Source organism: Bos grunniens, chromosome 7, assembly GCF_055505025.1.
Source record: "Bos grunniens cultivar Pamir isolate PY7600 chromosome 7, Bosgru_T2T1.0, whole genome shotgun sequence".
NCBI lineage: Eukaryota > Metazoa > Chordata > Mammalia > Artiodactyla > Bovidae > Bos > Bos grunniens.
Window position 1 is genome coordinate 23,021,542 of NC_141171.1, and position 23,341 is coordinate 23,044,882.

A 23,341-nucleotide genomic window follows, 5' to 3' on the forward strand; every position below is an offset into this window, starting at 1 on the left:
CAGTTTTCTTTGTATTTATTTTGTATGGGGTTTGCTCAGCATTTGAATTTTACGTTGATGTTACTCATCAGTTCTCAAAATTTCATGGCCATTATTAATTACTACTGACCCTCTTTCTTTCCTTTGCATGTGGGAAATCAGTCACTTATATGATAGAAGATTTGTGTCCCAACTATTTATTTCATTCTGTTCTGTTCTTTCTAACTTTAGCTTTGTGTTTCAGTTTGGATATTTTCTAATGACCTGTGTTTAAGAAAGTTACACCATTTTCTGCTGTATCCAGTCTGATGATAAATGCATGCCTTGAATTTAATTTTAGATATTTTTCAGTTCTGGAATATTCACTTGAATCTCTTATAAACTTCAGTTCTTTGTTGCATGTCTTCATCTTTTAATCCGTTTTATCTCTTTTCCTTTGTGTTCTTTAATGAAAAGATTATAAAATCCTTGTATATTAACTCTTACATTTGGATTATCTTTTACTCTCTTTTTCCCTCTGGTTATTTTCTTTCCTTGAATCTTAAAATTTTTTATTGTATGTTGTACTTTGTATATAAAGAAACCTTAGTAGTAAAGTTAGTATTTTTTCACAGATAGGATCTGCCATTTCCTTTGTTTAATCACATAGAGTAAGGGGAATTGAGCCGGGTCACGCTGAGCTGCAGAATTACTTAAGCTGTGTCCATTGGTTTCAGGTTGACAGCACACTTGTCATGTGCTTGATATAGGCCCCTTCTCTAATGGAACTTTGTCTCTAAGCAGAGACTGAAAAATTTCACTCTGCTTTTTCACCCTTGTCTTCCCAACCACTTCCTACCTCCAGTCTCTTGATTCAAAATCTGGTAGCTTTGTCTCCTTTTTTATAATTCTTTCCTTCAGAGATTTTGAGCCTAGCTCTTCAGCTTCCCACCCCAAGCCAATAAATCTGTTGTGTGTTTATTGGTCGTCTCTCCCTGTTGTGACTTTGTTTTCTGAGTACTATGAGATTCTAAGAAATTTCCAGCCTCATGCCTTGTCTTACAATAGAGATATTTCATGAAGAGAAGTGACACTGCTTTGGTGCTTCTCTGTGTTCCAGTTTTCTTGCCATTACTCACATCCATCAAAACTTCTTTTTCCTCTAGGAGTCCCTCTACCTGATCCTCACTTCATGTTTATGTTTAGACTCAGCAAATGTCCCCAGAGAAGAAAACAGCTGGCAATCTCTGTTTACCCTCTTCCTGCTCTGGAGTTTGCATTCATCTATTCCTCTTACTTTCTGCAACTTTCTAACATCTGTAAATATCCCACCACTCAGATGATTTATGATTAGCATTTTAATTGTTTAATAAAAGTAATACATGCATGTTTTACAAAGTATACTAAAGAAAGAGGCCCAGTGGGACCGCATTGTGTGTACAGTGTGTTATACCTTGCCACAGGAGTTCGTACCAGTTTCTTTCTTTTATGATTGTTACTGCATCAAATTCCATCACACTGTTACCATAATCTGTTGATCTGGTGTTTCATGTTGCTGGATGTTTTAGGATTGTTCATAGTTTTTCCTATTTACAATGATGTAATAAATATCCTTTGTTTTTATCTTTTATGTTTATGTAGATATAGCTATAAGATAAAGTTCTCTGAGTGGAATTACCTTTATAGTTACTTTGGTTTTACTTTCCTAAAGTTCCCCAGTCTGTTTATAAACTTCATTCATCAGTGTATAAGAATGCCTCTGCAGTGGGTTTAATAAACTTTTTAGTTTCTGATATACTGCCTTTAATGATGAGGGGAGTTGAACACTGTTTTTATGTGCTAACATTTCTTTTTTATAAACAGTCTTTTTCACTTGTCCATTATATGTTGAGTTATTCATCTTTTATTGATTTGTTTGAATGTCTAATAAGTAAAGAAAAGTTTTCTTTTGTCTAAAGGTTGCACATATTTTCCCCAGGTTGTCTTTTGACTTTCCATGTTCATTTGTTTTGGTTTGTGTGTGTAAATACATATACGCATATATAGAGAGACTAAGAAATCTTTAGTTTTTATGTAATCAAATTTATTAAGCATTTCTTTTATTATTGGGCACTTTCATCTTCATATATTATATCTAATATTGATGCTTAATGGTTTTCTAATTATGTTTGTTTGCCATCCATTAATTCTTGTTCCTCACTATTTTTTTAGTTTAACTTAATCATTTCTTTATCTACAAAGCATGTGATGCAGATTTTTACTTAATATTATATATGTAAGTCCAGTAAAGATATAAGCTACCTTGTACACTCTTGAATCACCTTACCTACACTCTGCAGCCAGAGATATCTGCTGCCCGCAAATTCCTGTTGCTCTTAACAGGAAGTTCAAACACCTTACAATAACTTTATCAGGCCCTTCTTCTACCTTGTTCTTCAGTCATCTTTTTTTTTGAACTTTACTTCTGCCGCAGGTGCTTTAAACTTGAGATTTCCTCTACCTAGAATTACTCCTCCTATTCTCTTTGCCTAGTTAAAATCAACTCACTTCACTGATCTCTTCTTACATGGTGACTTAATGAAGGAAGATTTTCTTTTTCTTGCTGTCTTAACTAGTTCCTCTAGTTGTGTTCTCTCCAATCCATTTATCATTGACTGATTGTATGTTTCATAACTGAAACAATCTGCAAACAACAAGCATAGTCTTCGACTATTCAAAAGTCAGTAAATATTTTTGGAATGGATCAGTATCTTGACTTTAGCTCAAAAAAGCATTTTTATTTTTACCATGTGGCTTAAAGTGAATTTTTTTAAAAAGCTGCATTGTTGTTGTTGTTAAGTTGCTGAGTCGTGTCCGACTCTTTGTGACCCCCGGACTGCAGCATGCAGGGCTTCCCTGTACATCACCTTCTCCCAGAGCTTGCTCAAACTCATGTCATTGAATTGGTGATGCCATCTAACCATCTCGTCCTTTCATCCCCTTCTCCTTCTGCCTTTGATCTTTCCCAGCATCAGGGTCTTTTCTAATGAGTCAGCCCTTTGCATCAGGTGGCCAAAGTATTAGAGCTTCAGCTTCAGCATCAATTCTTCCAGTGACTATTCAGGGTTGATTTCCTTTAGGATTGACTGTTTTCGTCTCCTTGCAGTCCACAGGACTCTCAAGAGTCTTCTCCAAAGCCACAGTTCAAAAGCATCAGTTGTTCAGTGCTCAGCCTGCTTTATGGTCCATCTCTCACATCCAAATATGACTACTGGAAAAATTATAGCTTTGACTTACAGACCTTTGTTGGCAAAGAAATGTCTCTGCTTTTTAATACGCTGTTTAGGTTGGTCATAACTTTTCTTCCAAGGAGCAAGTCTTTTAATTTCATGGCTGTAGTCACCATCTGAAGTGATTTTAGAGCCCAAGAAATAAAGTCTGTCTCTGTTTCCATCATTTCCCCATCTATTTGCCATGAAGTGATGGGACCAGATGCTATGGTCTTAGTGTTTTAAATGTTGAGTTTTAAGCCAGCTTTTGCACTTCCCTCTTTCACCTTCATCAGCAGGCTCTTTAGTTTCTCTTCACTTTCTGCCATAAGAGTGCTGTCATCTGCATACCTGAAGTTACTGCTATTTCTCCCCGCAATCTTGATTCCAGCTTGTGCTTCTACCAGCCCAGCATATCACATGAGGTACTCTGAATATATGTTAAATAAGCAGTGTGGCAATATACAGCCTTGACATCCTCCTTTCCCAATTTTCAGCCAGTGTGTTCTTCCATGTTTAGTTCAAGCTTTTGCTTCTTGACCTACTACAAGTTTCCCAAAAGGCAGGTAAGGTGGTCTGGTATTCCTATCTCTTGAAGAATTTTCCAGTTTGTTGTAATCCACACAGTCAAAGGCTTTAGCATAGTCATTGAAGCAAAAGTAGATGTTTTTTCTGGAATTTTCTTGCTTTTTCTGTGATTCAGTGGATGTTAGCAATTTGATCTCTGGTTCTTCTGCCTTTTCTAAATTCAGCTTGAACATCTAGAAGTTCTCCGTTCACTTACTGTTGAAGCCTCGCTTGAAGGATTTTGAGCATTACTTTACTAGTGTGTGAGATGAGTGCAATTCTGCGTTAGTTTGAACATTGTTTGGCATTGCCTTTCTTTGAAATTGAAATGAAAGCTGACCTTTTCCAGTCCTGTGGCCACTGCTGAGTTTTCCTAATTTGCTGGCATATTGAATGCAGCACTTTAATAGCATGATCTTTTAGGATTTGAAATAGCTCAGGTGGAGTTCCATCACCTCCAGTAGCTTTGTTTGTAGTGGTGCTTCCTAATGCCTACTTGACTTTGCACTCCAGGGTGTCTGGTTCGAGGTGAGTGGTCAGACTATCTTGGTTATCTGGGTTATTATAAGATCTTTTTTGTATAGTTTTTCTGTGTAGTCTTGCTACCTCTTCTTAATATCTTCTGCTTCTGTGAGGTCCATACCATTTCTGTCCTTTATTGTGCCTATCTTTGCATGAAATGTTTCTTTGCTATCTCTAATTTTCTTGAATAGATCTTTCATCTTCCCTTTTTATTTTTTTCCTCTATTTCTTCACATTGTTCACTTAGGAAGGCTTTCTTATCTCTCCTTGCTCGTCTTTGAAACTGCATTCAGATGGGTATATCTTTCCCTTTCTCCTTTGCCTTTCACTTTTTTCCTTTTCCCAGCTATTTGTAAGCCTCTTCAGATAACCATTTTGCCTTTTTTGCATTTCTTTTTCTTGGGGATGGTTTTGATCACCACCTCTTGCATAGTTCTTAAGGCACTCTGTCTGTCAGATTTAATGCCTTGAATCTATTTGTCATTTCCACTATATAATTGTAAGGGATTTGATTTAGGTCATACGTGAATGACCTAAATCTTTCCCTACTTTATTCAAGTTTCAATTTCGCAATAAGAAGTTCATGATTTGAGCCACAGTCAGCTCCCAGTCTTGTTTTTGCTAACTGTATAGAGCTTCTCCATCTTTGGCTGCAAAGAATATAATCAGTCTGATTTTGGTGTTGACCATCTGGTGATGTCCATGTGTGTAGTCTTCTGTTGTGTTGTTGGAAGAGGGTGTTTGCTATGACCAGTGCGTTCTCTTGGCAGCACTCTCTTAGCCTTTGCCCTGCTTCATTTTATACTCCCAAGGCCAAACTTGGATCCTGTTACTCCAGGATCTCTTTACTTCCTACTTTTGCATTCCAATTTCCCTATGATGAAAGGACATTTTTTTTGGTGTTAGTTCTAGAAGTTGACCTATCTTTGAAAGGTGTCTCCTAAAGGTTTCCAGTTTCTTGAAGACAGAAAATGTGCTTTTCATAAGCTTGCAATGTACTTTGGTAATGTGATATCATCCTGGTTGAAACTTTCTAAAATGGTCAAGTCAATAATTAAATACCAAGCTATTTATGTTGTAATGTTTCAGTGGCTCTCTCTACTTGAGTCTTACTAGTAAGTCCTTTGATGTTCTAGGAAACTATGGATTTATTCCACAAACAACAGAAAAGATGACAATTTTCTGTGTTTGAGATTTCAGTGGGTACATTTATATAATTTATAGCTTTTCTTTTATAAAGATACAGAGTCATACTACTCATAGCTGTACTTCCTGTTAAGCTGAGGTCTGAGTCTTAGGTGGCTAAAGACCTGCATGTTCAAAAGTATGCAGCCACCATCCCTCCCAGGTATCATCCCTCTTCAGGAATGTTGTCTTCTACTTTAGCATTTATCTTTTTAGTTGTTTTTTTTTTTTTTTCTTCCCCTCTAGCAGTTGATCTGTCTTCTTTGAGAACACATTTAGGATAGGAACAGCCAAAAAATAACTGCTGTGACATTAGTTAATGAAAAGCAGTTCACATAGATTTTCCTAACTGGTAAATGAGACAGCTAAAACTTCTAGATATAGAGCTTTATAAGGATTTATCTTTGTTTTATCTCATCCCAGGGAGGTACAGGCCCTCTTACAAGGTGAAAAACGATCTCAGCAAAGAGGTTGCTGGAAAGGCAAGTTCTCCATTGTGCTTGCACCCTCCTTGACGATGAAATATAACTCACCAGACTTAGGATTGATAGAAAGTTATCTACAAATGCTTGGTTTTTTACTTCAGACCACTGTAGTAAATGCTTGTTAGTGACTTTCACTTTGCTGAGTGACTTAAGTCTAACACATGTTACATTGAGGGAATTGTCATATATTACAAAATTTAATATTATTTGTTTCTGGTAAAAGCAGGTCCAGAAGGGCTCTTCTCCTTTTTTTGTATTTTGATGGTTAAAGTTTGCAAAACAAGGCCTGACTTGTAGTATTTACATCTCATCTCAAATGATAAGGGATAAAATATAAATAATAGAATCTAAGTACCTTTTTCTATAAAATCTGGGTTGATTAGCAATTATATTGTTCATTACCTAAATAGGAGCCCTTGGGCTTTTGAAACATGCTGGCAATCTGCCCACTTTGCTTCTGTTTTCACCAGTGAATTTCTTTGATCACTATTGGTCAGCATCAGAATTACAGTCAGGCATAAAAGATGAAAAGTGAATATAGCTGATTAATGAAGAGTGAGTGTAAATTTTATAATGCAGTGAGATTTAATGAATAATGCTATGAAAGGCCAGATGATAGAAGACAACTGTGTTTATCTAAAATTTGTCATTGATATAAAAACTTCCTAATGAGAAGACATGACAGTTTTTTACATTTATTTCCACAGTGTTCAAAGAGTTACTTAGTAGGACTGAACAAGAGAAATCTGGTGTTCCTCATATTCCCAAAATTGCTGAAAAAAAAAGTAATCGCCACTCAATCCAGGATGTACCAGGAGATCTTGAACAGACATCACAGGAGAAAGGAAATAAGAAAATAAAAGCAAATACCGTTTCAGGTGGAAGAAACAAAATCAGGAAAATTTTGGATAAAACACGATTTAGTATCTTGCCTCCAAAACTTTTTAGGTAGGTAATTACAATCTCTGTAATATAGGCATGTTCCTATTGACTATAAAGTTTTTTATGGAAAAAGGAAAGTTGGGTCACTTTTAGTTTTTATACAGCTATTGCATCATGCAATCTATAAGCAATCCATAAATAAGAATAAATTCTAAATGTCTAATCACTTCCATGGAGATATCATTGTTAGATTATATAGTCTTCCATTAACCTTGATCTGAATTTTAGAAAAGACTGTTCATTTTATTTTATGAAATCTTTTTTTTTTGTATACGTTTGGTCCAATGTCAGTCCCATTATCTACAGATTTGGACATCTTAAAACTTGAGACGTATTCACTGACACTATTTTTTTTTTTTTTTTTTGTCTTTCAAATCTTCCTTTTATTGCACTATTTATTCCCTCTTGAATTCTAAAGCTAACCTTTTTAATCAAATCTATTTCTGTTTTCAAAACAAAATATCACCAAATCTGAATAGAACCTCAGGATTTTAAATGCAGATTAAATCATTAAAATACTGATAAAATGAATCCAGTGTCATGACTGGGAATTGCTCTAATACATACTATATCTGTGTATATTTTGTAGTGTCTACTTTCTAAAGTAATCAGAAAAGTTATAATCAAATAAAGTACTTAGCACATAGTAGTCACTCAATATTTGCTGAATTAAGGCAATGAATCAGTGAAAGGAAAGAAAGCATATTCAAAGAAAATACTGAGTTTGGCTCTTGACAGTTCCTTGTACTGTGCCAGGTGATAATTACAGAGCTGTAAAGAGGTCGTCCCTGCCTTTAGGGGATTCATAGCAGGAACCTTTTATTCTTCACACATTTATTATAAACTAGGCACAATATCCAGAGATAGAAATAGTGAAAGTAGAACGAGTTTTTTACCCTTGTAAGAGCTGGTCATCTAAAATGGAAAATGAGCAAGTGGTCCATTACAGGGTGATAATTATTTTGATATGTACAAAGGCAGAAACAAGCTTGGTAGATTTGGGTAGACTGTGTTTCTCAGTGCATACCTAACGATGAAGCATGATAGATAGGTTAGTGAGTGACTTTGAATATTATGCTAAAGATACGGACTTCATGTCATAATAGGGGGCCATCGAAGACATGTGATGTGGTAAGATTTACTCTTTCAAGATCTTTTATCTGTGGTAGTGATTTGGGGTTGATGGTGCAACACAGTATAGCAATAACAGCAAGATTAATTAGGAACAAGGTGAATGTCAGCTCTTATCTTTTACTTAAAGATCTTATAAGAATTTCCTGATCAGAAAATGCTTCATCAGTTTTTATTTTCAACTCTGAGAAGCATATTTATTCTTCATTTAATTTGGAGCTCACAGAAAATTGAAACAACCTGAGCTGTGTTCATAATGTTTCTTGTTTTTAGAAAATTTATTAGTCATTCTTTTTTGAGTGACTATTCTCCTTGAGGCTTTAAAAAAAATCATAGCTTTAGCAAAATTCTTTTAATATGAGCATACTGTAGTATGATAGCAGCATGGGAAACACTTTTATATAAGAATAAACTTTTTCTCACAAATGAGATTTCAATAATGAAATTATTAGAGGGACCAGCTCACACTGAAGAGATTGGAGACAGTTTGGGATGACCAGAAGTCTGCATGAACACACTGAGGAAAAGGGAGAGGAATGGAGGATCAGAAGGGAGAAGAATTCACACAGGGAGTTCCTCAGGAGTAATGCCCAGAGTTCCATTTCCAGAAGCCCTTGGGGTGTTTGATCTGGAAAACATGTATTTCCTGTAACAGAGTCTCATTTTGAACACTTTGTGGCATACCTGTGACATGTGTCATCAAAAGCCAGAGAACACCATGATTGCAGTTAGTTTGTCACGTTTCACCCAGCTTATTCAGTTGTCAGGCATCTAAATCAGTATCTCATGTCTATAGTGTTTCCTTTAGGAAGTGGGAATTGGTCACTCTAGTTGGTGTCTATCTTTGCCTACAGCAGGAGGCATGGAAATTGAGTTGGCTGGGAGCAGTCTTTTGAGTGTGTCCAAGCACTGTTTGTTTATATTAGGACCCCACCAAAATGAAAGATCTAGTAAAAATTATTTTACTTAAACTCAGAGGGATTTTTGTTGTTAGTCAGCAAGCATTTATTGAGTCTCTCCCTTGTGGCAGCAGGAGTTTGTTGGCTGTGAATAAAATATGAATAAAATGCTGCCTTTCGGGAGTTAACATTAAACTGGTCATCTCTTCTAAACATAATGCTAATAATTTCAACTGTAAAAGTACCCCCCAAAAAACCCAGATTATTTTGGTAGCAATCATAACAGTTTTCTACTGGACCCTGTTTTGCAAGGAAAACGAATTTGTTTTAGGTTAGATACTTGGCATTTTTGAGAATGTATGTCATATTTCTTGGTACTTAATCATTAGATGAATTCAGACAACCTCTTTTGCTACACACACATGCACACACAGAGATCAGTAGAAGTTCAGTAGGCACATAACACGAATGAGATGTTCTGCATCAGTAATAATCAAGAATAGGGAATTTGCTGGTGGTCCAGTGGTTAGGACTCAGCACTTTCACAGCCCTGAGACTCTGGGCCCAGGTTCAACCCCATATCAGGGAACTAAGATCCCACAAACTGCACAGCAAGGCCAAAAATTAAAATGATCATCATCATCATTAGTTGTTCTTTATCCATAGTAAAATAAAGTTGCAAAATTTTCGGGAGATGTCCAGCTACAAGAGATTGGTTAAATAAATTGTGCTATTTACTGTGAAATGACTAGAAGGAAAAGGTTGATCATGGTTTTCTCTAAGTAGCTTTATAGGTAAATTTTCCATTTCTTGCTTGCTTCCTTGTTTTTTGTATTTAAAATTTTTTTGGTTTGAATATTTATTTTTTAATTAGAAAGAATTTTTCATGAGTTTAATTCCACAGTTTTCAGTATGGCTTCTCTGTCTGGACTTTTTGGAATGGGCACTTGGCTCTGGCTTTTGCAGCACAAGAGTTGTCATGGAAATACTGTAAGAGAGAATGTCCACATCTGTAAGAGGAGTAAAGATACTGAATATAAGGAAGGAGTAAGTAGTTGAGATAAGACTCAGTAATTCCCCAAATATCTAACCATGACATAATTTTAAAATGAAAGAATGCTCCTGAAAATTGCAAGTGGAAAAAAAAAGTCTAACTGATTTTGAATAATATCCTCAAATTAAGACATAGCAATGTGAATTTTCTTGACCTGAAAATCAGGAAGTCTGATCTCCTATTATTTTTTAATTATAGCTTTTATTTTGTTTTCTTTAATCATGGATTGCCCAGTCAAGTATCTAATTCACTGTAACAGTCCCGGAAGTAGTTTGCCTTGTTTGGTTATTAGAAGTTAATTTTTTTCCTCTCCATTTATTGTTAGCTTTCACTGTGTTTGCTTTTAATATTGGTATTATTTTTGTTTGCAAACTGTTGATGTTTATGCAGCCTTTTTAGTTTCATACTCTGAAACTAAAACATAGTTTTATTTTAAGTAAATTCAGTATCAAGCATTACTGAGGAATTTTTCAAAACTATCTTGTTTCTGTTACTGCATCATCTTCTCAGGAGACTGTTTTGGTAAGAAATGACATGTTTGCAAATAGGCATTATTAATTCGGCTTCCAAACAAGCATGGATATTTTGCCAATTTGATACTGTTTCATGTCATAGCATGGGTTGTACATAACATTAGTATAGTTTTCATTTATATATGCTTTCACCTTAGTTACCATGAATTTGTTACCAGCTTTAATTATAGCTTTTCTGTGTCATATCTATTGCTTATTAAAAAGCAAAAGTAATGTTAAATAACATCAGTAAGAGAGATAAAGACTTTTAGTATTTCATGTACTTCTCAGTCTCTGTAGTAAATTCTAGTTTATTGCAAGTGACAGCCAATTCCCCTAAATAGTAAATTGTAACTTTTTAATATTGTTAAAATTGTTTAGACTTTGATTGTTAGTAGAAACAGCTAATCTTTTTAACAGTTTGCTTCCTTGGATTTAGTTACCTGACTGTGTCCAAGAACTGGCAGGTTGTTTTCAGAAATCAAAGAAAGACTTGTATTTTTAAAAATTCTTTATTATTTATGTAATATGAATTGTAGGGCTTCCCTGGGCTCAGTGGTAAAGAATCCACTTGCCAATGCAGGAGACATGGGTTTGATCCCTGAATTGGGAAGATCCTCTGGAGAAGGAAATAGCCACCCACTCCAGTATTCTTGCTTGGAAAAGCCCATGGACAGAGGAGCCTGGTGGCAGCCTACAGTCCATGCGGGTTGCAAAAGAGTTGGACACGGCCTTGCAACTAAACAACAGCAGCAGCAAATATGAATTGTTGCTGAAATATTTAAACAAAACTATAAAGTGTGTGCGAAAGCCCCCCCCCCTGTTTTTTCCTCTTATCATAAGCTATTTAGCTCTGATCTTTAGGGATACACCCCTAATTATAAGGAACCAACTTAGCAGAAATAAAAATTATCCTTTCTAGATATGTATTGTTCTATTTTTATTTCAGTAAAAGTGCTACTATCTTCTAAAAAGTAGGAATCCTATTTTTCTCTGTGCTAAAATGTTCACCTACATTACCTTATTTAATCTTTGCCATAGTCCTAGGGGATCAATAGTATTCACAATTTTGGGTGAGGTAACCAATAAACAAAGAAATTTCCCTGAGGTCACACAGCTAATAACCTAGGTCTGTTTGACGTAGCTTGCTCTTGAAACACTTAACTATGCTTTTTTCCCATGTTCTCATGCTTCTCCCTGACTTCTCTTTGTCTTATCCTGGCTCTCTTCCTTGTCTGCTACTAACAGTCCTTTAGCTGTTTATTTAGCAATCCTCTAAATTCCATCTTGCATAGTTTTCTAATCTGCCTAAGTCCTATTTTTAACTCCTAACATATCTAGGAAGTACCCTATATTATTCAGATCTTAATCCATCCCAAGATCATAGGTAAGTATTCTGTGATAATTATTTGTATATGTAGCAAATACTGGGTAGAATGCTACACTGAAAAAAATATATATAGATGGGAATTAATATTAACCTAAAACATTGTAACCAGTGCTTAGAAATAAGTAGTATTTTGGTTGCTGATGCTAATGGATGTCTACTTTTCACTGCTGTCCTATGTTTGTATAGAACTGTTTTTCTTATCCTGTGTTTTATAGAATTTGAGGGGTATCTAAACCTTAAGTAACAGGGTTATGTTTGGTTTTATTTTTTCTCTTGGTTTTAGAATTGCCTGTTTAACACCTCTGAAATATTTTAAAGGAAGAGTATTTGCTTAATATGGCCATTTAATAAATATTACTCATTTTTGAAACCTTTAAAGGGAATTAACTTTCAATGACTGGCTTTCTGCTTTGGTTTTGATTGTCTCATCTAGGGAACAGCTAAGTAATTAGACTTGAGAGATCACACAAGAAATAATGCACCCTTAGAATAAACTAGAGCCTGTAAAATTTTTTTTCTCTCTCTCTTGGTCCCCTTTTTTCTTCTGCTTTCTATTTGTCACATACCGCCATTGTCCTTTGCTGCCTTTCTCTGTATCATCTTACTGTTTTCTCTTCTGTGTAATTGTTGGTTGAAGCAGTTCCCAGGTTCCTCATGTGTTTGAAGACCTATCTTACTTTGTCACTTGAGCCTAGTCCCCTTGTTTTCTACAACCTGCCATGTTTTTGTCTTGGATTCAGACCAACTCCATCCTTTGCCTCAAAGGTTGCCAAGCTTTTCTTTCGAAAGGAAGAACCTTACAGCGGTGTGGCTGTGCTGTATGTTGGATACATGTCTTAGTGTCTAATGAAGCTGGCAGATCTCAAGAACTTCCTGTTCAGGTTGATTTTCTCTACCAAAACCAGCAGAAACTGAATACAAAATACAAGCATTTCTGTGTCATGTAGATCCCACCTTTGAAAACACAGGAGTTAATTCCTGTAGAATCTATAGTTGGCCCTACACACCTGTGGTTCCTCACATCTGTGGATTCAGCCAACCAGGGACTGTGTGGTACTGTAGTGTTTACTACCACTGAGAAGTATCCGTGCATAAGTGGACCTGCTTGGTTCATACTTGCATTGTTCAGGGGTCAGCTGTAATAGAATTACCTAGATGTATAAATTAAATTTTATTTGAGTATAATTATTAAAAAAAATTTTAGTGTTGTTTTCAGTATTACACCTGTCCTGTTTTTTTTTAATTGCTATACTATTTTAAAATCACCACTTTGAATTGGTCCTGTTATGCCTTGTGTACAGAGAACAGAAATGTTTACTATAAAGGCTTCTCAAATATTTTAAAGTGATATGTGGCATTCTTTTGAAGTGATGGAGGCCTGAGCCAGTCACAGGATGACAGCATTGTGGGAACAAGACACTGCAGGCACAGTCTGGCCATCATGCCTATCCCTGGAACACTCTCGTCCAGCAGCCCCGATCTCCTCCAGCCTACCACCAGCATGTTGGATTTTTCTAATCCCTCAGGTAATTGTTGCTTATTTTATACAGCCATATTTGTACTGAGTAGATAAATAGATGGTTGAGCCATGTGTAACAAATACTAGATTTGCTGGCAGCCCTCTTTTTTCACCTCCATATTTTGACTTAATGCAGAAACACTAAAAAGAAGATTATGTCTTTTTCTCTAAACTGGAGTGATGGTACTTTCAGTATGAAAGAGAAGTACGTATCTTTTGGTAACCCTAATCCAAGCAGTGGATGAAAGCAGGGATACTTCTTCTCAATCAAGAAACATGTTAACCAGAGTGTGGAAAGGAATAAAGCAAATTATTTTAATCTAACTTGTCTAACTTACCTTCCTCTGTGATGTACAGAAATGTGTTAACAGTTTTTTAGAAACACTGATTTTTCTCTCCACTACCTGTAATGTTTTCGTTACATCCAATATTGTTAAAGTACTATAGCATCTTTTTCATTGATGTTCAGACTTTCATTGTGGGGCATCGAGTTTATTTTTCTGTATCCACGCTCAGAGGCAGAAATTGTCATTTAACTATGTAACCTAAAATTTCTTTATAAGGATGGAACATTTTGAAGAATTATTTATATATCTACTATTTGAATGGCTTTGAGATGGTTTTCAATAAAAGATGCATACAATTAAAAACTGAGGTATATATTTGATCCAAGGAGAGGAGGGAAAAAAGCACCTCCTCAAAGATGCATATAGTTGTGATCAGCTTCAGTTTTGATGTTAAAGCTCTAACAGCTAGTGGGAAAAGGGAAGAATTCTGTTATTCTTCACCTGTTTCGAGAGATTCCTAGGCCCAGTGATCTGTCTTTGACACATCCTACTCTCTACGTGACTACCAGCATTCTTTCTAAAGCAGCAGTCTCCAGCTTTTTCGACACTGGGGACTGGTTTCATGGATCCTGTGGAAGGGGGCAGGGACGATTCAAACACATTGCATTTTTGTGCACTTTATTTCTGTTGTTATTACATCAGCTCCACCTCAGAGCATCAGGCATTAGGTTCTGCAGGCTGAGGACCCCTGTTCTGGAATGAAGGTTTTGATGAGCTGTTACTTGATTTAGAAATGTCTAGTGATTTCTATTTGTTCTGGATTCAGTAGTGAGATGGAAAGCACTCCATGTATTTGATCAGAAGTTAATATCAGATATTGTTACCAAGTATAAAGTAAACTGTTTTACATAAAAAGGTAAGAAAGCAAGCACTAAAGTGTCACAGTTAGGAAGCTGCAAAGTGGATTCAGCTTCTGGTGCATGAAGGAAATGCCACCACCAGGGTGAAGGAGTATCGTTTGAGCAATACAGGAGCCACATACCCACACATAAGAAAATAAGGCAGCAGGTCTCTTCCTGTAACCTTGCAGTCTACCTCTGGTGCTCCCTTTTGGCAAGAAAAAAATATGGTTTGCAGAGTCCTAGCCCCATTGTAGCAGGGTAGTTGTAGGTTTGGAGCCTAAACACAGTGACTTAATAACAGTTGGTATCCAGTTTTTACAGCATAATTATAAACCCCTTTTCTAGCCTCCTGTTATACCATTCTCCAGACTGTTACCTCTCTGTCTCTCCTGAGTATGGAACGTACCTTCAGAACTCTCTTTCTGTGCACATATTGTTTGCTACCTCTGGTGTTTTCTCCTTGCATATCCCAGGAAACTTTTATTATTCCTCAGTGCTGAGCCCAAGTGTTACCTCATCTGGGGATCTCAGGTCCCTCTGATACAGAATCGCTCTCTGCTTTTCTAGCACATTATCATTGTCTGTCTGACGTTGTCATGTGGTAGTATGGGAATTTATTTCTGTGTCTGTGTGCATATGTTCATAGCAGTATTTCTTACACTGCATTCACAAATAAAATTTTAAACACTACCAAAGCACAAACAAAATGTTCATCTGTACTTTCATAAGACAAGTGTTTAGGGATGTATGATTTATAACTTGATTGACTTACAATTATTGATGTACATTTGTATTTTTGCCACTGGCATATTTAGAAGTGAGGCAGGGTGGGAGGTAAAGAATGGGTAGAAGGGGGAGGAGAGAGAATTTGGGGATTTAGCTAGGGAAACAAAAGAGGTTGGAATTATTAAAATTTAGAAACTGTAAACCCTGAAGTTTACAGTTCTGATCTCTGAAGAGGATATGCTCTTCAAGATTGATTGCATAATTCCCTCTTTGAGAACATGTTGAAAGTGTTGGAATGCCCTTTTACTGTCTGTTCAGAGAACGTCAGTCTGCAAAGCTCAGTCTGCAGCCTTTGTCCATATCAGCAATATGCATGAACACATATAAGAGGAATTTAACTTAAAATTATATTTTTAAATCTCCAAATGAGCAACTTTATTTAAAGCCTTCTGCAGTGCTGTTTGTATTTATGGTGAATAAAATATTTATTACCAATTAATTCCAAATTCAGCTTGGTGAATCATAAATGACAGCACTGAATTTTAGGTTAGCTGTGTACATCACATATGTATATTGTAGTACATGTGTGACATCAGCCAAGTATGACTAACTTTTATCAGTCTACATCTCAGTTATGTTTTTGCTTCATATTTTAAATTGTTATTAGAAAGTAAGGACAAAGCTACAGAACTGTTTAACACTTCGCTTTTGTTTGCTGACTTTTTTATGGTTTTGCTTTGTTTTTGCTGCCTACAGCTGTTGGTTTGTACTGTAAGTATCCTGAAGACTACGGTATTTTCTTGCTTATGTTTGTGTGTAGTGTTTTAGTATATGGTTAAAAGTCAGATGATACAGAATTGAATGAATTAGGAAGCAGAACTCCATACACTTCAAAGGTTGCCAGTATAAACTGGCATATATTCTTTTAGCCATTTTCTTTGAATATATATGTCTTTTATACCCATTGAATCAGAGTATACATGCTGTTCTCTAACTTGTAAAAAGTTTCAGAATTTTGGGGTTTAATGTGACATGAGGCCTAAAATAATTCAGAGTGTAGCTAAAAGTATTTGAAAACTGATTTTTTTTTTTTCTGAGTTTGCATATGGAACTTTTTGCTTACTCTTTTTCCTTTACTAGCACAAACTTTTAATTTGACATCTTTAATATTTAGTAAACTTCATACTCATTTTGCATTGCAAGTCTGAGTTATTTTAACTAATTTTGAATTGTAAAGGAACATATATTACAGTTTTTATTTGCAGAGAAAGGATAAAATATAAAAGTCTCTGCTTTCCAGAATTAACAGTTGTTCATTTGCGTCTGTATCCTTTCAGAAATTTCAGAGCACATAAAATGTATGTACTGTTTCTTTCACCCCAAATGATATAGTTTTTTTTCCACTTAGCCCATTTCACCTAGTAATATACCCTAAATGCCTTTCTGCAGCAGGATGTATTCTGCCACAATATCTTGAACATTCTGTTTAACCAGTTCTGTTTTAGTGGATGTTTGCCTAAACCTCTGGGATTACATATCTTTACATGTTTTAGATTTACATTATTAATATACTTTGAATTTTGTCAAATTTCTTGTTACATAAATATCTATGAAATATTATCTATTTTCTGTCTATCTAAATTCCTCCAGAACTTAAAATATTTGCTTTTTGACCCTTCATAGAACGAGTTTGCCAGTCCTTAATCCATGTCATTATACTCATCACTTGTGTTTGCTTTGTGAACTTTTACCGTATAAATTGTCTTATTTACTTCATCATTATGTCTTTCCTTGAACCACCACCTACTCTCTTGAATATAAGCAAATCTTTGCAAACAGAGACTTTGTCCATCTCATTTGTTACTTTAGCTTCATCATCTGAAACACTGATGATGTAACGGGTATTCCATAAATACTTGTACAGTGATTAACAGTTTAAAGCAGAATGAAGAGACATTCCTTTGGTTTTTTTTTGTTTTTCTTGTAATGGTCATCTTAAATACCTAAAAAGTTCTTCTTTCTATTTTTAGTATAATATCAGGGTCAGACATTAAAAATGGAAGAACTTTTTAGGTATTTTAGATGATCTTTAAAAAAACAAAGAGGCAGCAAAAGACTGCCTCTTCATTCTGCTTTAAATTGTTAATCACTATACAAATATTTATGGAGTACCTGTTACGTCATCAGCAGACTACAGTCAATGGGGTTGCAAGAGAGTCAGACACGACTTAGCAACTAAATAACAACAACAGGGTCAAAACATGTGTCTTTATCTCACTTTTTAATTTTACTTAACACTAGAAATTTTGCCTTGGGTTGAAAGTATGGAATATGTGAATTTCAGTTCTTGAATTCATTTACCTATTATGTAAGGTCAGTTTTCATTCCAATCCCAAAGAAAGGCAATGCCAAAGAATGCTCAAACTACCACACAATTGCACTCATCTCACACGCTAGTAAAGTAATGCTCAAAATTCTCCAAGCCAGGCTTCAGCAATATGTGAACCGTGAACTTCCTGATGTTCAAGCTGGTTTTAGAAAAGGCAGAGGAACCAGAGATCAAGTTGCGAACATGCGCTGGATCATCAAAAAAGCAAGAGAGTTCCAGAAAAACATCTCTTTCTGCTTTATTGACTATGCCAAAGCCTTTGACTGTGTGGATCACAATAAACTGTGGAAAATTCTGAAAGAGATGGACATACCAGACCACCTGACCTGCCTTTTGAGAAACCTGTATGCAGGTCAGGAAGCAACAGTTAGAACTGGACATGGAAAACAAACTGGTTCCAAGTAGGAAAAGGAGTACGTCAGGGCTGTATATTGGCACCCTGCTTATTTAACTTATATGCAGAGTACATCATGAGAAACGCTGGACTGGAAGAAGCACAAGCTGGAATCCAGATTGCTGGGAGAAATATCAATAAATAACCTCAGATATGCAGATGACACCACCCTTATGGCAGAAAGTGAAGAGGAACTAAAAAGCCTCTTGATAAAGGTGAAAGAGGAGAGTGAAAAAGTTGGCTTCAAGCTCAACATTCAGAAAATGAACCAGGTTCAATGCACGGTACTGGATGCTTGGGGCTAGTGCACTGGGACAACCCAGAGGGATGGTATGGGGAGGGAGGAGGGTTCAGGATGGGGAACACATGTATACCTGTGGTGGATTCATTTTGATATTTGGCAAAACTAATACAATTATGTAAAGTTTAAAAATAAAATTAAAAAAAAAAAAGAAAATGAAGATCATGGCATCTGGCCATCACTTCATGGGAAATAGATGGGCAAACAGTGGAAACAGTGTCAGACTTTATTTTTTTGGGCTCCAAAATCACTGCAGATGGTGATTGTAGCCATGAAATTAAAAGACGCTTACTCTTTGGAAGAAAAGTTATGACCAACTTAGCATGTTCAAAAGCAGAGACATTACTTTGCCAACAAAGGTCCGTTTAGTCAAGGCTATGGTTTTTCCAGTGGTCATGTATGGATGTGAGAGTTGGACTGTGAAGAAGGCTGAGCGCCGAAGAATTGATGCTTTTGAACTGTGGTGTTGGAGAAGACTCTTGAGAGTCCCTTGGACTGCAAGGAGATCCAACCAGTCCTTTCTAGAGGAGATCAGTCCTGGGTGTTTCTTGGAAGGAATGATGCTAAAGCTGAAACTCCAGTACTTTGGCCACCTCATGCAAAGAGTTGACTCATTGGAAAAGACTCTGATGCTGGGAGGGATTGGGGGCAGGAGGAGAAGGGGACAACAGAGGATGAGATGGCTGGATGGCATCACCGACTCAATGGACGTGAGTTTGAGTGAACTCCGGGAGATGGTGAGGGACAGGGAGGCCTGCCGTGCTGCAATTCATGGGATCGCAAACAGTCGGACGTGACTGAGCAACTGAACTGAACTGAACTGATTATGTAAGAATTTTAATATGGAATATTATAAGACTAATAAATGCTGTACTTCTCCAAGATTCTTGTTAAATGTCTGTTTTTCTTACAGGATTATACTTTTATGTGTATTTTAGCTTCATACCTAAAATTTGAAATGATTAGATTATTTTTGTTTTTGATTCAACTTTATTCTAACTTCATATTCATCATTTAACTAATCATTTAATGTGTGTCTGCCATGTTTCAAATATTATGTTTAGCATTAATTACAGTGTCCTCCCACTAATACTTTTGTGAAGAAAATATATGTATTATACAGGTAACAGTTCTAAAATGGAAAGAGAGATTTACCCCAACACTGATACCAGTGTGGAGATATTTTTTCCTCTAATGTGTCTCAAATTTTCAAATTTGGTTTTCAAAATGGGCATTTATTATCTTGGCAAATTCACCAGGATTTGGGTTATGTAATATCCTTTGGGTAATTCCATTTGCAGATCTGTTCTAGAGCTATCCATTTATAATGCCTGATTCCTTCTTATATGACTATATGACAGTTTGTCCTTTGCATGTGAAACAAATGGTTTTAACAGTGTGAATATAAGAGAATGTAACAGAATACAGTGTTTGGAAGGATGCACAGGGTTTCCTTCCCTGACGTCGTACATAGTATATTAGCAGCAAGAGAAGAAATGTGTACAAATTGCCAATCTGTCTGTTTGAATAAATTTCTCTGAAGAAATTAGTAAAAAGAATCAGAGCATCTCCCCATTCCCTCATGGTCAGCCAGCTCGGCTGGCAGATGCTCAACCCCCAAAAACCTAGTAAACAAATCTACCTCTAAGCCCTGGACGACTGAGACCTATTTTTGTGAAGAGGATAGGAACAATACAGATAATAGAAGTAGTTGTTTGACACCTTTTATTGGGTTAAAACGGATAATGAAACTCTTGTCCAGTATCTTTCTTTTGGAAAACTGAAATTTCCAACTTCCTGCATTTTCTAGCCCAGAATAGAGAAGCATATCGTTAGCATGCCATAAGAGCCTACCTTATGCCTGTAGACTTAGAAACCTAATGTCAGCAACATCTGAGGGACTGACTCATTTTCAGAGATGTATGAACAGGAGGCAAAGAGGTGTTTGGTGAATCAGATCTTTGCATACCTCAAAAAAAGGCAGTTTGGCGCATATATCTTACAAAAGGGGCCTGAATAGATGAAGCATTGTGCTTCCAGTTTGACAGTAAACCCAGAACAGTCAACATTTGTCGGCTAAGAATACTTTTCCTGGAATTGTATTCACATGTATTCAGTTGACTATTCCAATACTGAGAGTCAGTCTTTGTCTTTTTGTGTTGTAGACTCACTGCTAACTTTATTCTGTGAAATTATTTCTTCCCACATCTGTTTCATTACTGTTCTCTTTCATTTAGCTAGAATTATGCCTCGGGTGGTTTTGAGACAAATTTGTAATTTTTCTTTTCTCTTAGATTTACAATGTATACAATGCTAAGAAGGTAATGCTACACAAACGTATACAGTGACTTGAGCCACCAAAATATCCCTAGCTCACCCCCATTACACACATGATAGAAATATCCACAACAATACATTTTTCCTAATTAAAAATGGAAGAAATTTTTATAATTTATTATCATGAGGAAACATTTAGCAGTTGTTTGTGTTGTAAAATCACTTTTCAATTAAATTTAATTACGTTAAAAATTAGCCCACTGTCATCATATGGGCTAATTGTTCAGAAAGCTTTGTTCAGGAAGCTTTAGCCAATGCCATATGAATAGAAAAAGCAATAAGGTAGAGTAGGAGGGGGGAATATCATTATTTACATGTATGTATTACATGAACATTTATTTTAAAGTAGGATTAATCTACTTATAGCAAACATCACAAACACTGAGATTTAACCACATGAATATTTTAAATTTTCCTGTGCTAAAATATATAAATATAAAATCTGAAAAGACATTGGCCACTTTATAGTAGATTGTATTGGCACCTAGTATAATTCAGTAGGAAAAAGCATAAAGAATAACAAAAAATATTTTTAAAAAGGAATAATGTTTTATTAAACCAGTGAGTTTCACCATGAACTAAAGAAGTGAAATACAAAATAATGACACATTTTTGGAGGAAGAAATGCAGAGGGCTTTCAAAATGGGAAAAAAAATTCATAAACAGTTTTGATAAGAATGTGACTAAAATTGCTGTCTTTGTACCCTAGGATGATAAAACATTATAATGTTCTGAGAACAGTTCAGAAGTATATTTCCAAAACCCTAACCATATGCATGCCCTCTAACTCAACATTTCTCTTTGGTTTGGATTATCCCTGAGGAAATAAATCAGATTGACTACAAAGGTTTATCTTCAGGGAGAGTTTGAGATGGAGGGAAATTATTTATCATAATTTACTTATGATAAAGGAACGTGATATGCAAGCTGACTGTCTATGATTCAGGATTTGGTTCATTTCCGATTATAAAATACAGATTGTGGAGTCCTATGCCTCCATAAAAAATTTTGTTGAAGAATATTTAATGACTTAAAATGTTTATAAAAATGAAAATTTCATGGCTTTCAAATCATATGCGTAGTATGGCTTTATTTTCTTTTTCTTGGTGTTTTTCTGTGAACATATACTAGTATTTTGTCACCAGAAAAGATACATTGATTTATTAATAAGTGCAGCTATGATTTCTTTTAACATCCTTGAAAGAGAAATATATATTTAACTGTTTAGAGAGATCATTGTCTTCTAAATTATTGTTTGAAGAGTTTGAGTCAGTTTCTGTAAAATAACAGAATACTGTTTTGTATTTATACAGATATTCCTGATCAAGTTATAAGAGTTTTCAAAGCAGATCAGCAAAGTTGCTACATTATCATCAGTAAAGACACTACAGCTAAAGAAGTTGTCTGTCAAGCTATTCATGAATTTGGTTTGACTGGTGCATCTGACACATACTCTCTCTGTGAAGTTTCTGTTACTCCTGAGGGTGTTATAAAACAGAGAAGACTTCCAGACCAATTCTCCAAATTAGCTGATAGAATTCAGCTCAATGGAAGGTGAATGTGCTTATTAATGAATGTACTCATTTCTGCATGTGTTTTTGAAGATTCCATGTTAAAAGACATGATGTTAAATAGGAGCATCATGTTTTAGGGCCACTGAGTTCTCTCTAAAATTAACATAGTATTTTTCTTTTTTTAGCCTTCTGTTGTCTCCATAATTATGTAAATGGAATCTTAAGAGTGTTAGCACTCGTAAGTGCTACCCAGAAGTGGGAGAAAGGATAAAAATGTTTTAGCCCTCCTGCTAAAATAAAGCCTTTGAACCAGTGGTATAGTCCAACTCCTGTTTTTTACAGAGGGAGCCGATACATATCTCTATTATATGTATCTGAGTATATATATGTATGTTAATTTATACTATTTGCTTTTTAAATGATCAGTATGTACTTTGGGGAAAAGAAGCCATAGTTTACCTAATTCTTCTAAGTACTTTTCCTTTTATGATATATTAAAACTCTAAAAGTGTTTTAAATGTGCTCTGAAAATTATTTGATCAACTAGAAGATAGTTTCAGTAGCATTTGTTTTTTAGTGATTTTTTTTCTGGCAATAATACAATCTTTTTAGCAAACCCAGATTCATATGTGGAATGAGATCCTTAGAAACCTTAAAATGACTATCCATCATGGTTGCTGTTAAGAGAGAATAGGTTAACTCTGCTTTTGCTGACTGTATGTAGTGGTTAAGGGCATGGATCCTGGAGCAAGACTGCCCAGATTCAAATCCCTGGTCTGGCTGTGTGATCTTGAGCAAGTTATTTAGTACCTCTGTGCCTGAATTTTCTCATCATAAAATGGGATGAAAGTAATAGAACCAACCTCAGAGGAATGTTAAGAGAATTCAGTTAATAAACCTAACATAATTAGATCTAATTTTATTATCTACAGTATGAGTTTCAACTCATTATTTATGGTAATCTCTTAGGCATGTGAATAGTTTAAAGGCAGAAGAAAAATAAATATAGTTCCTTGACAATATAAAATAGATGGACACAAACTCAGGCTTAGATCAAGCTATATATTATTAATAGAAAA

General features: G+C 35.6%; 1 protein-coding gene across 11 annotated transcripts in view; it reads left to right on the forward strand.

Annotated features, from left to right (window-relative positions):
- RAPGEF6 (Rap guanine nucleotide exchange factor 6) overlaps positions 1-23,341 on the forward strand; it is a 227,258-nt gene that overhangs the window by 162,964 nt on the left and 40,953 nt on the right. For 8 of the 11 annotated variants that reach the window (XM_086410436.1, XM_086410438.1, XM_086410439.1 and 5 more), the window contains 3 exons: positions 6,673-6,913; positions 13,262-13,419; positions 22,062-22,302. In XM_086410436.1, the coding sequence (XP_086266562.1) occupies positions 6,673-6,913; positions 13,262-13,419; positions 22,062-22,302 (640 nt within the window). Of the gene's footprint in view, positions 1-6,672; positions 6,914-8,512; positions 9,985-11,765; positions 11,891-13,261; positions 13,420-22,061; positions 22,303-23,341 lie in introns of those variants that run through there. The other 3 variants (XM_086410445.1, XM_086410446.1, XM_086410447.1) reach the window with 2 other exon arrangements.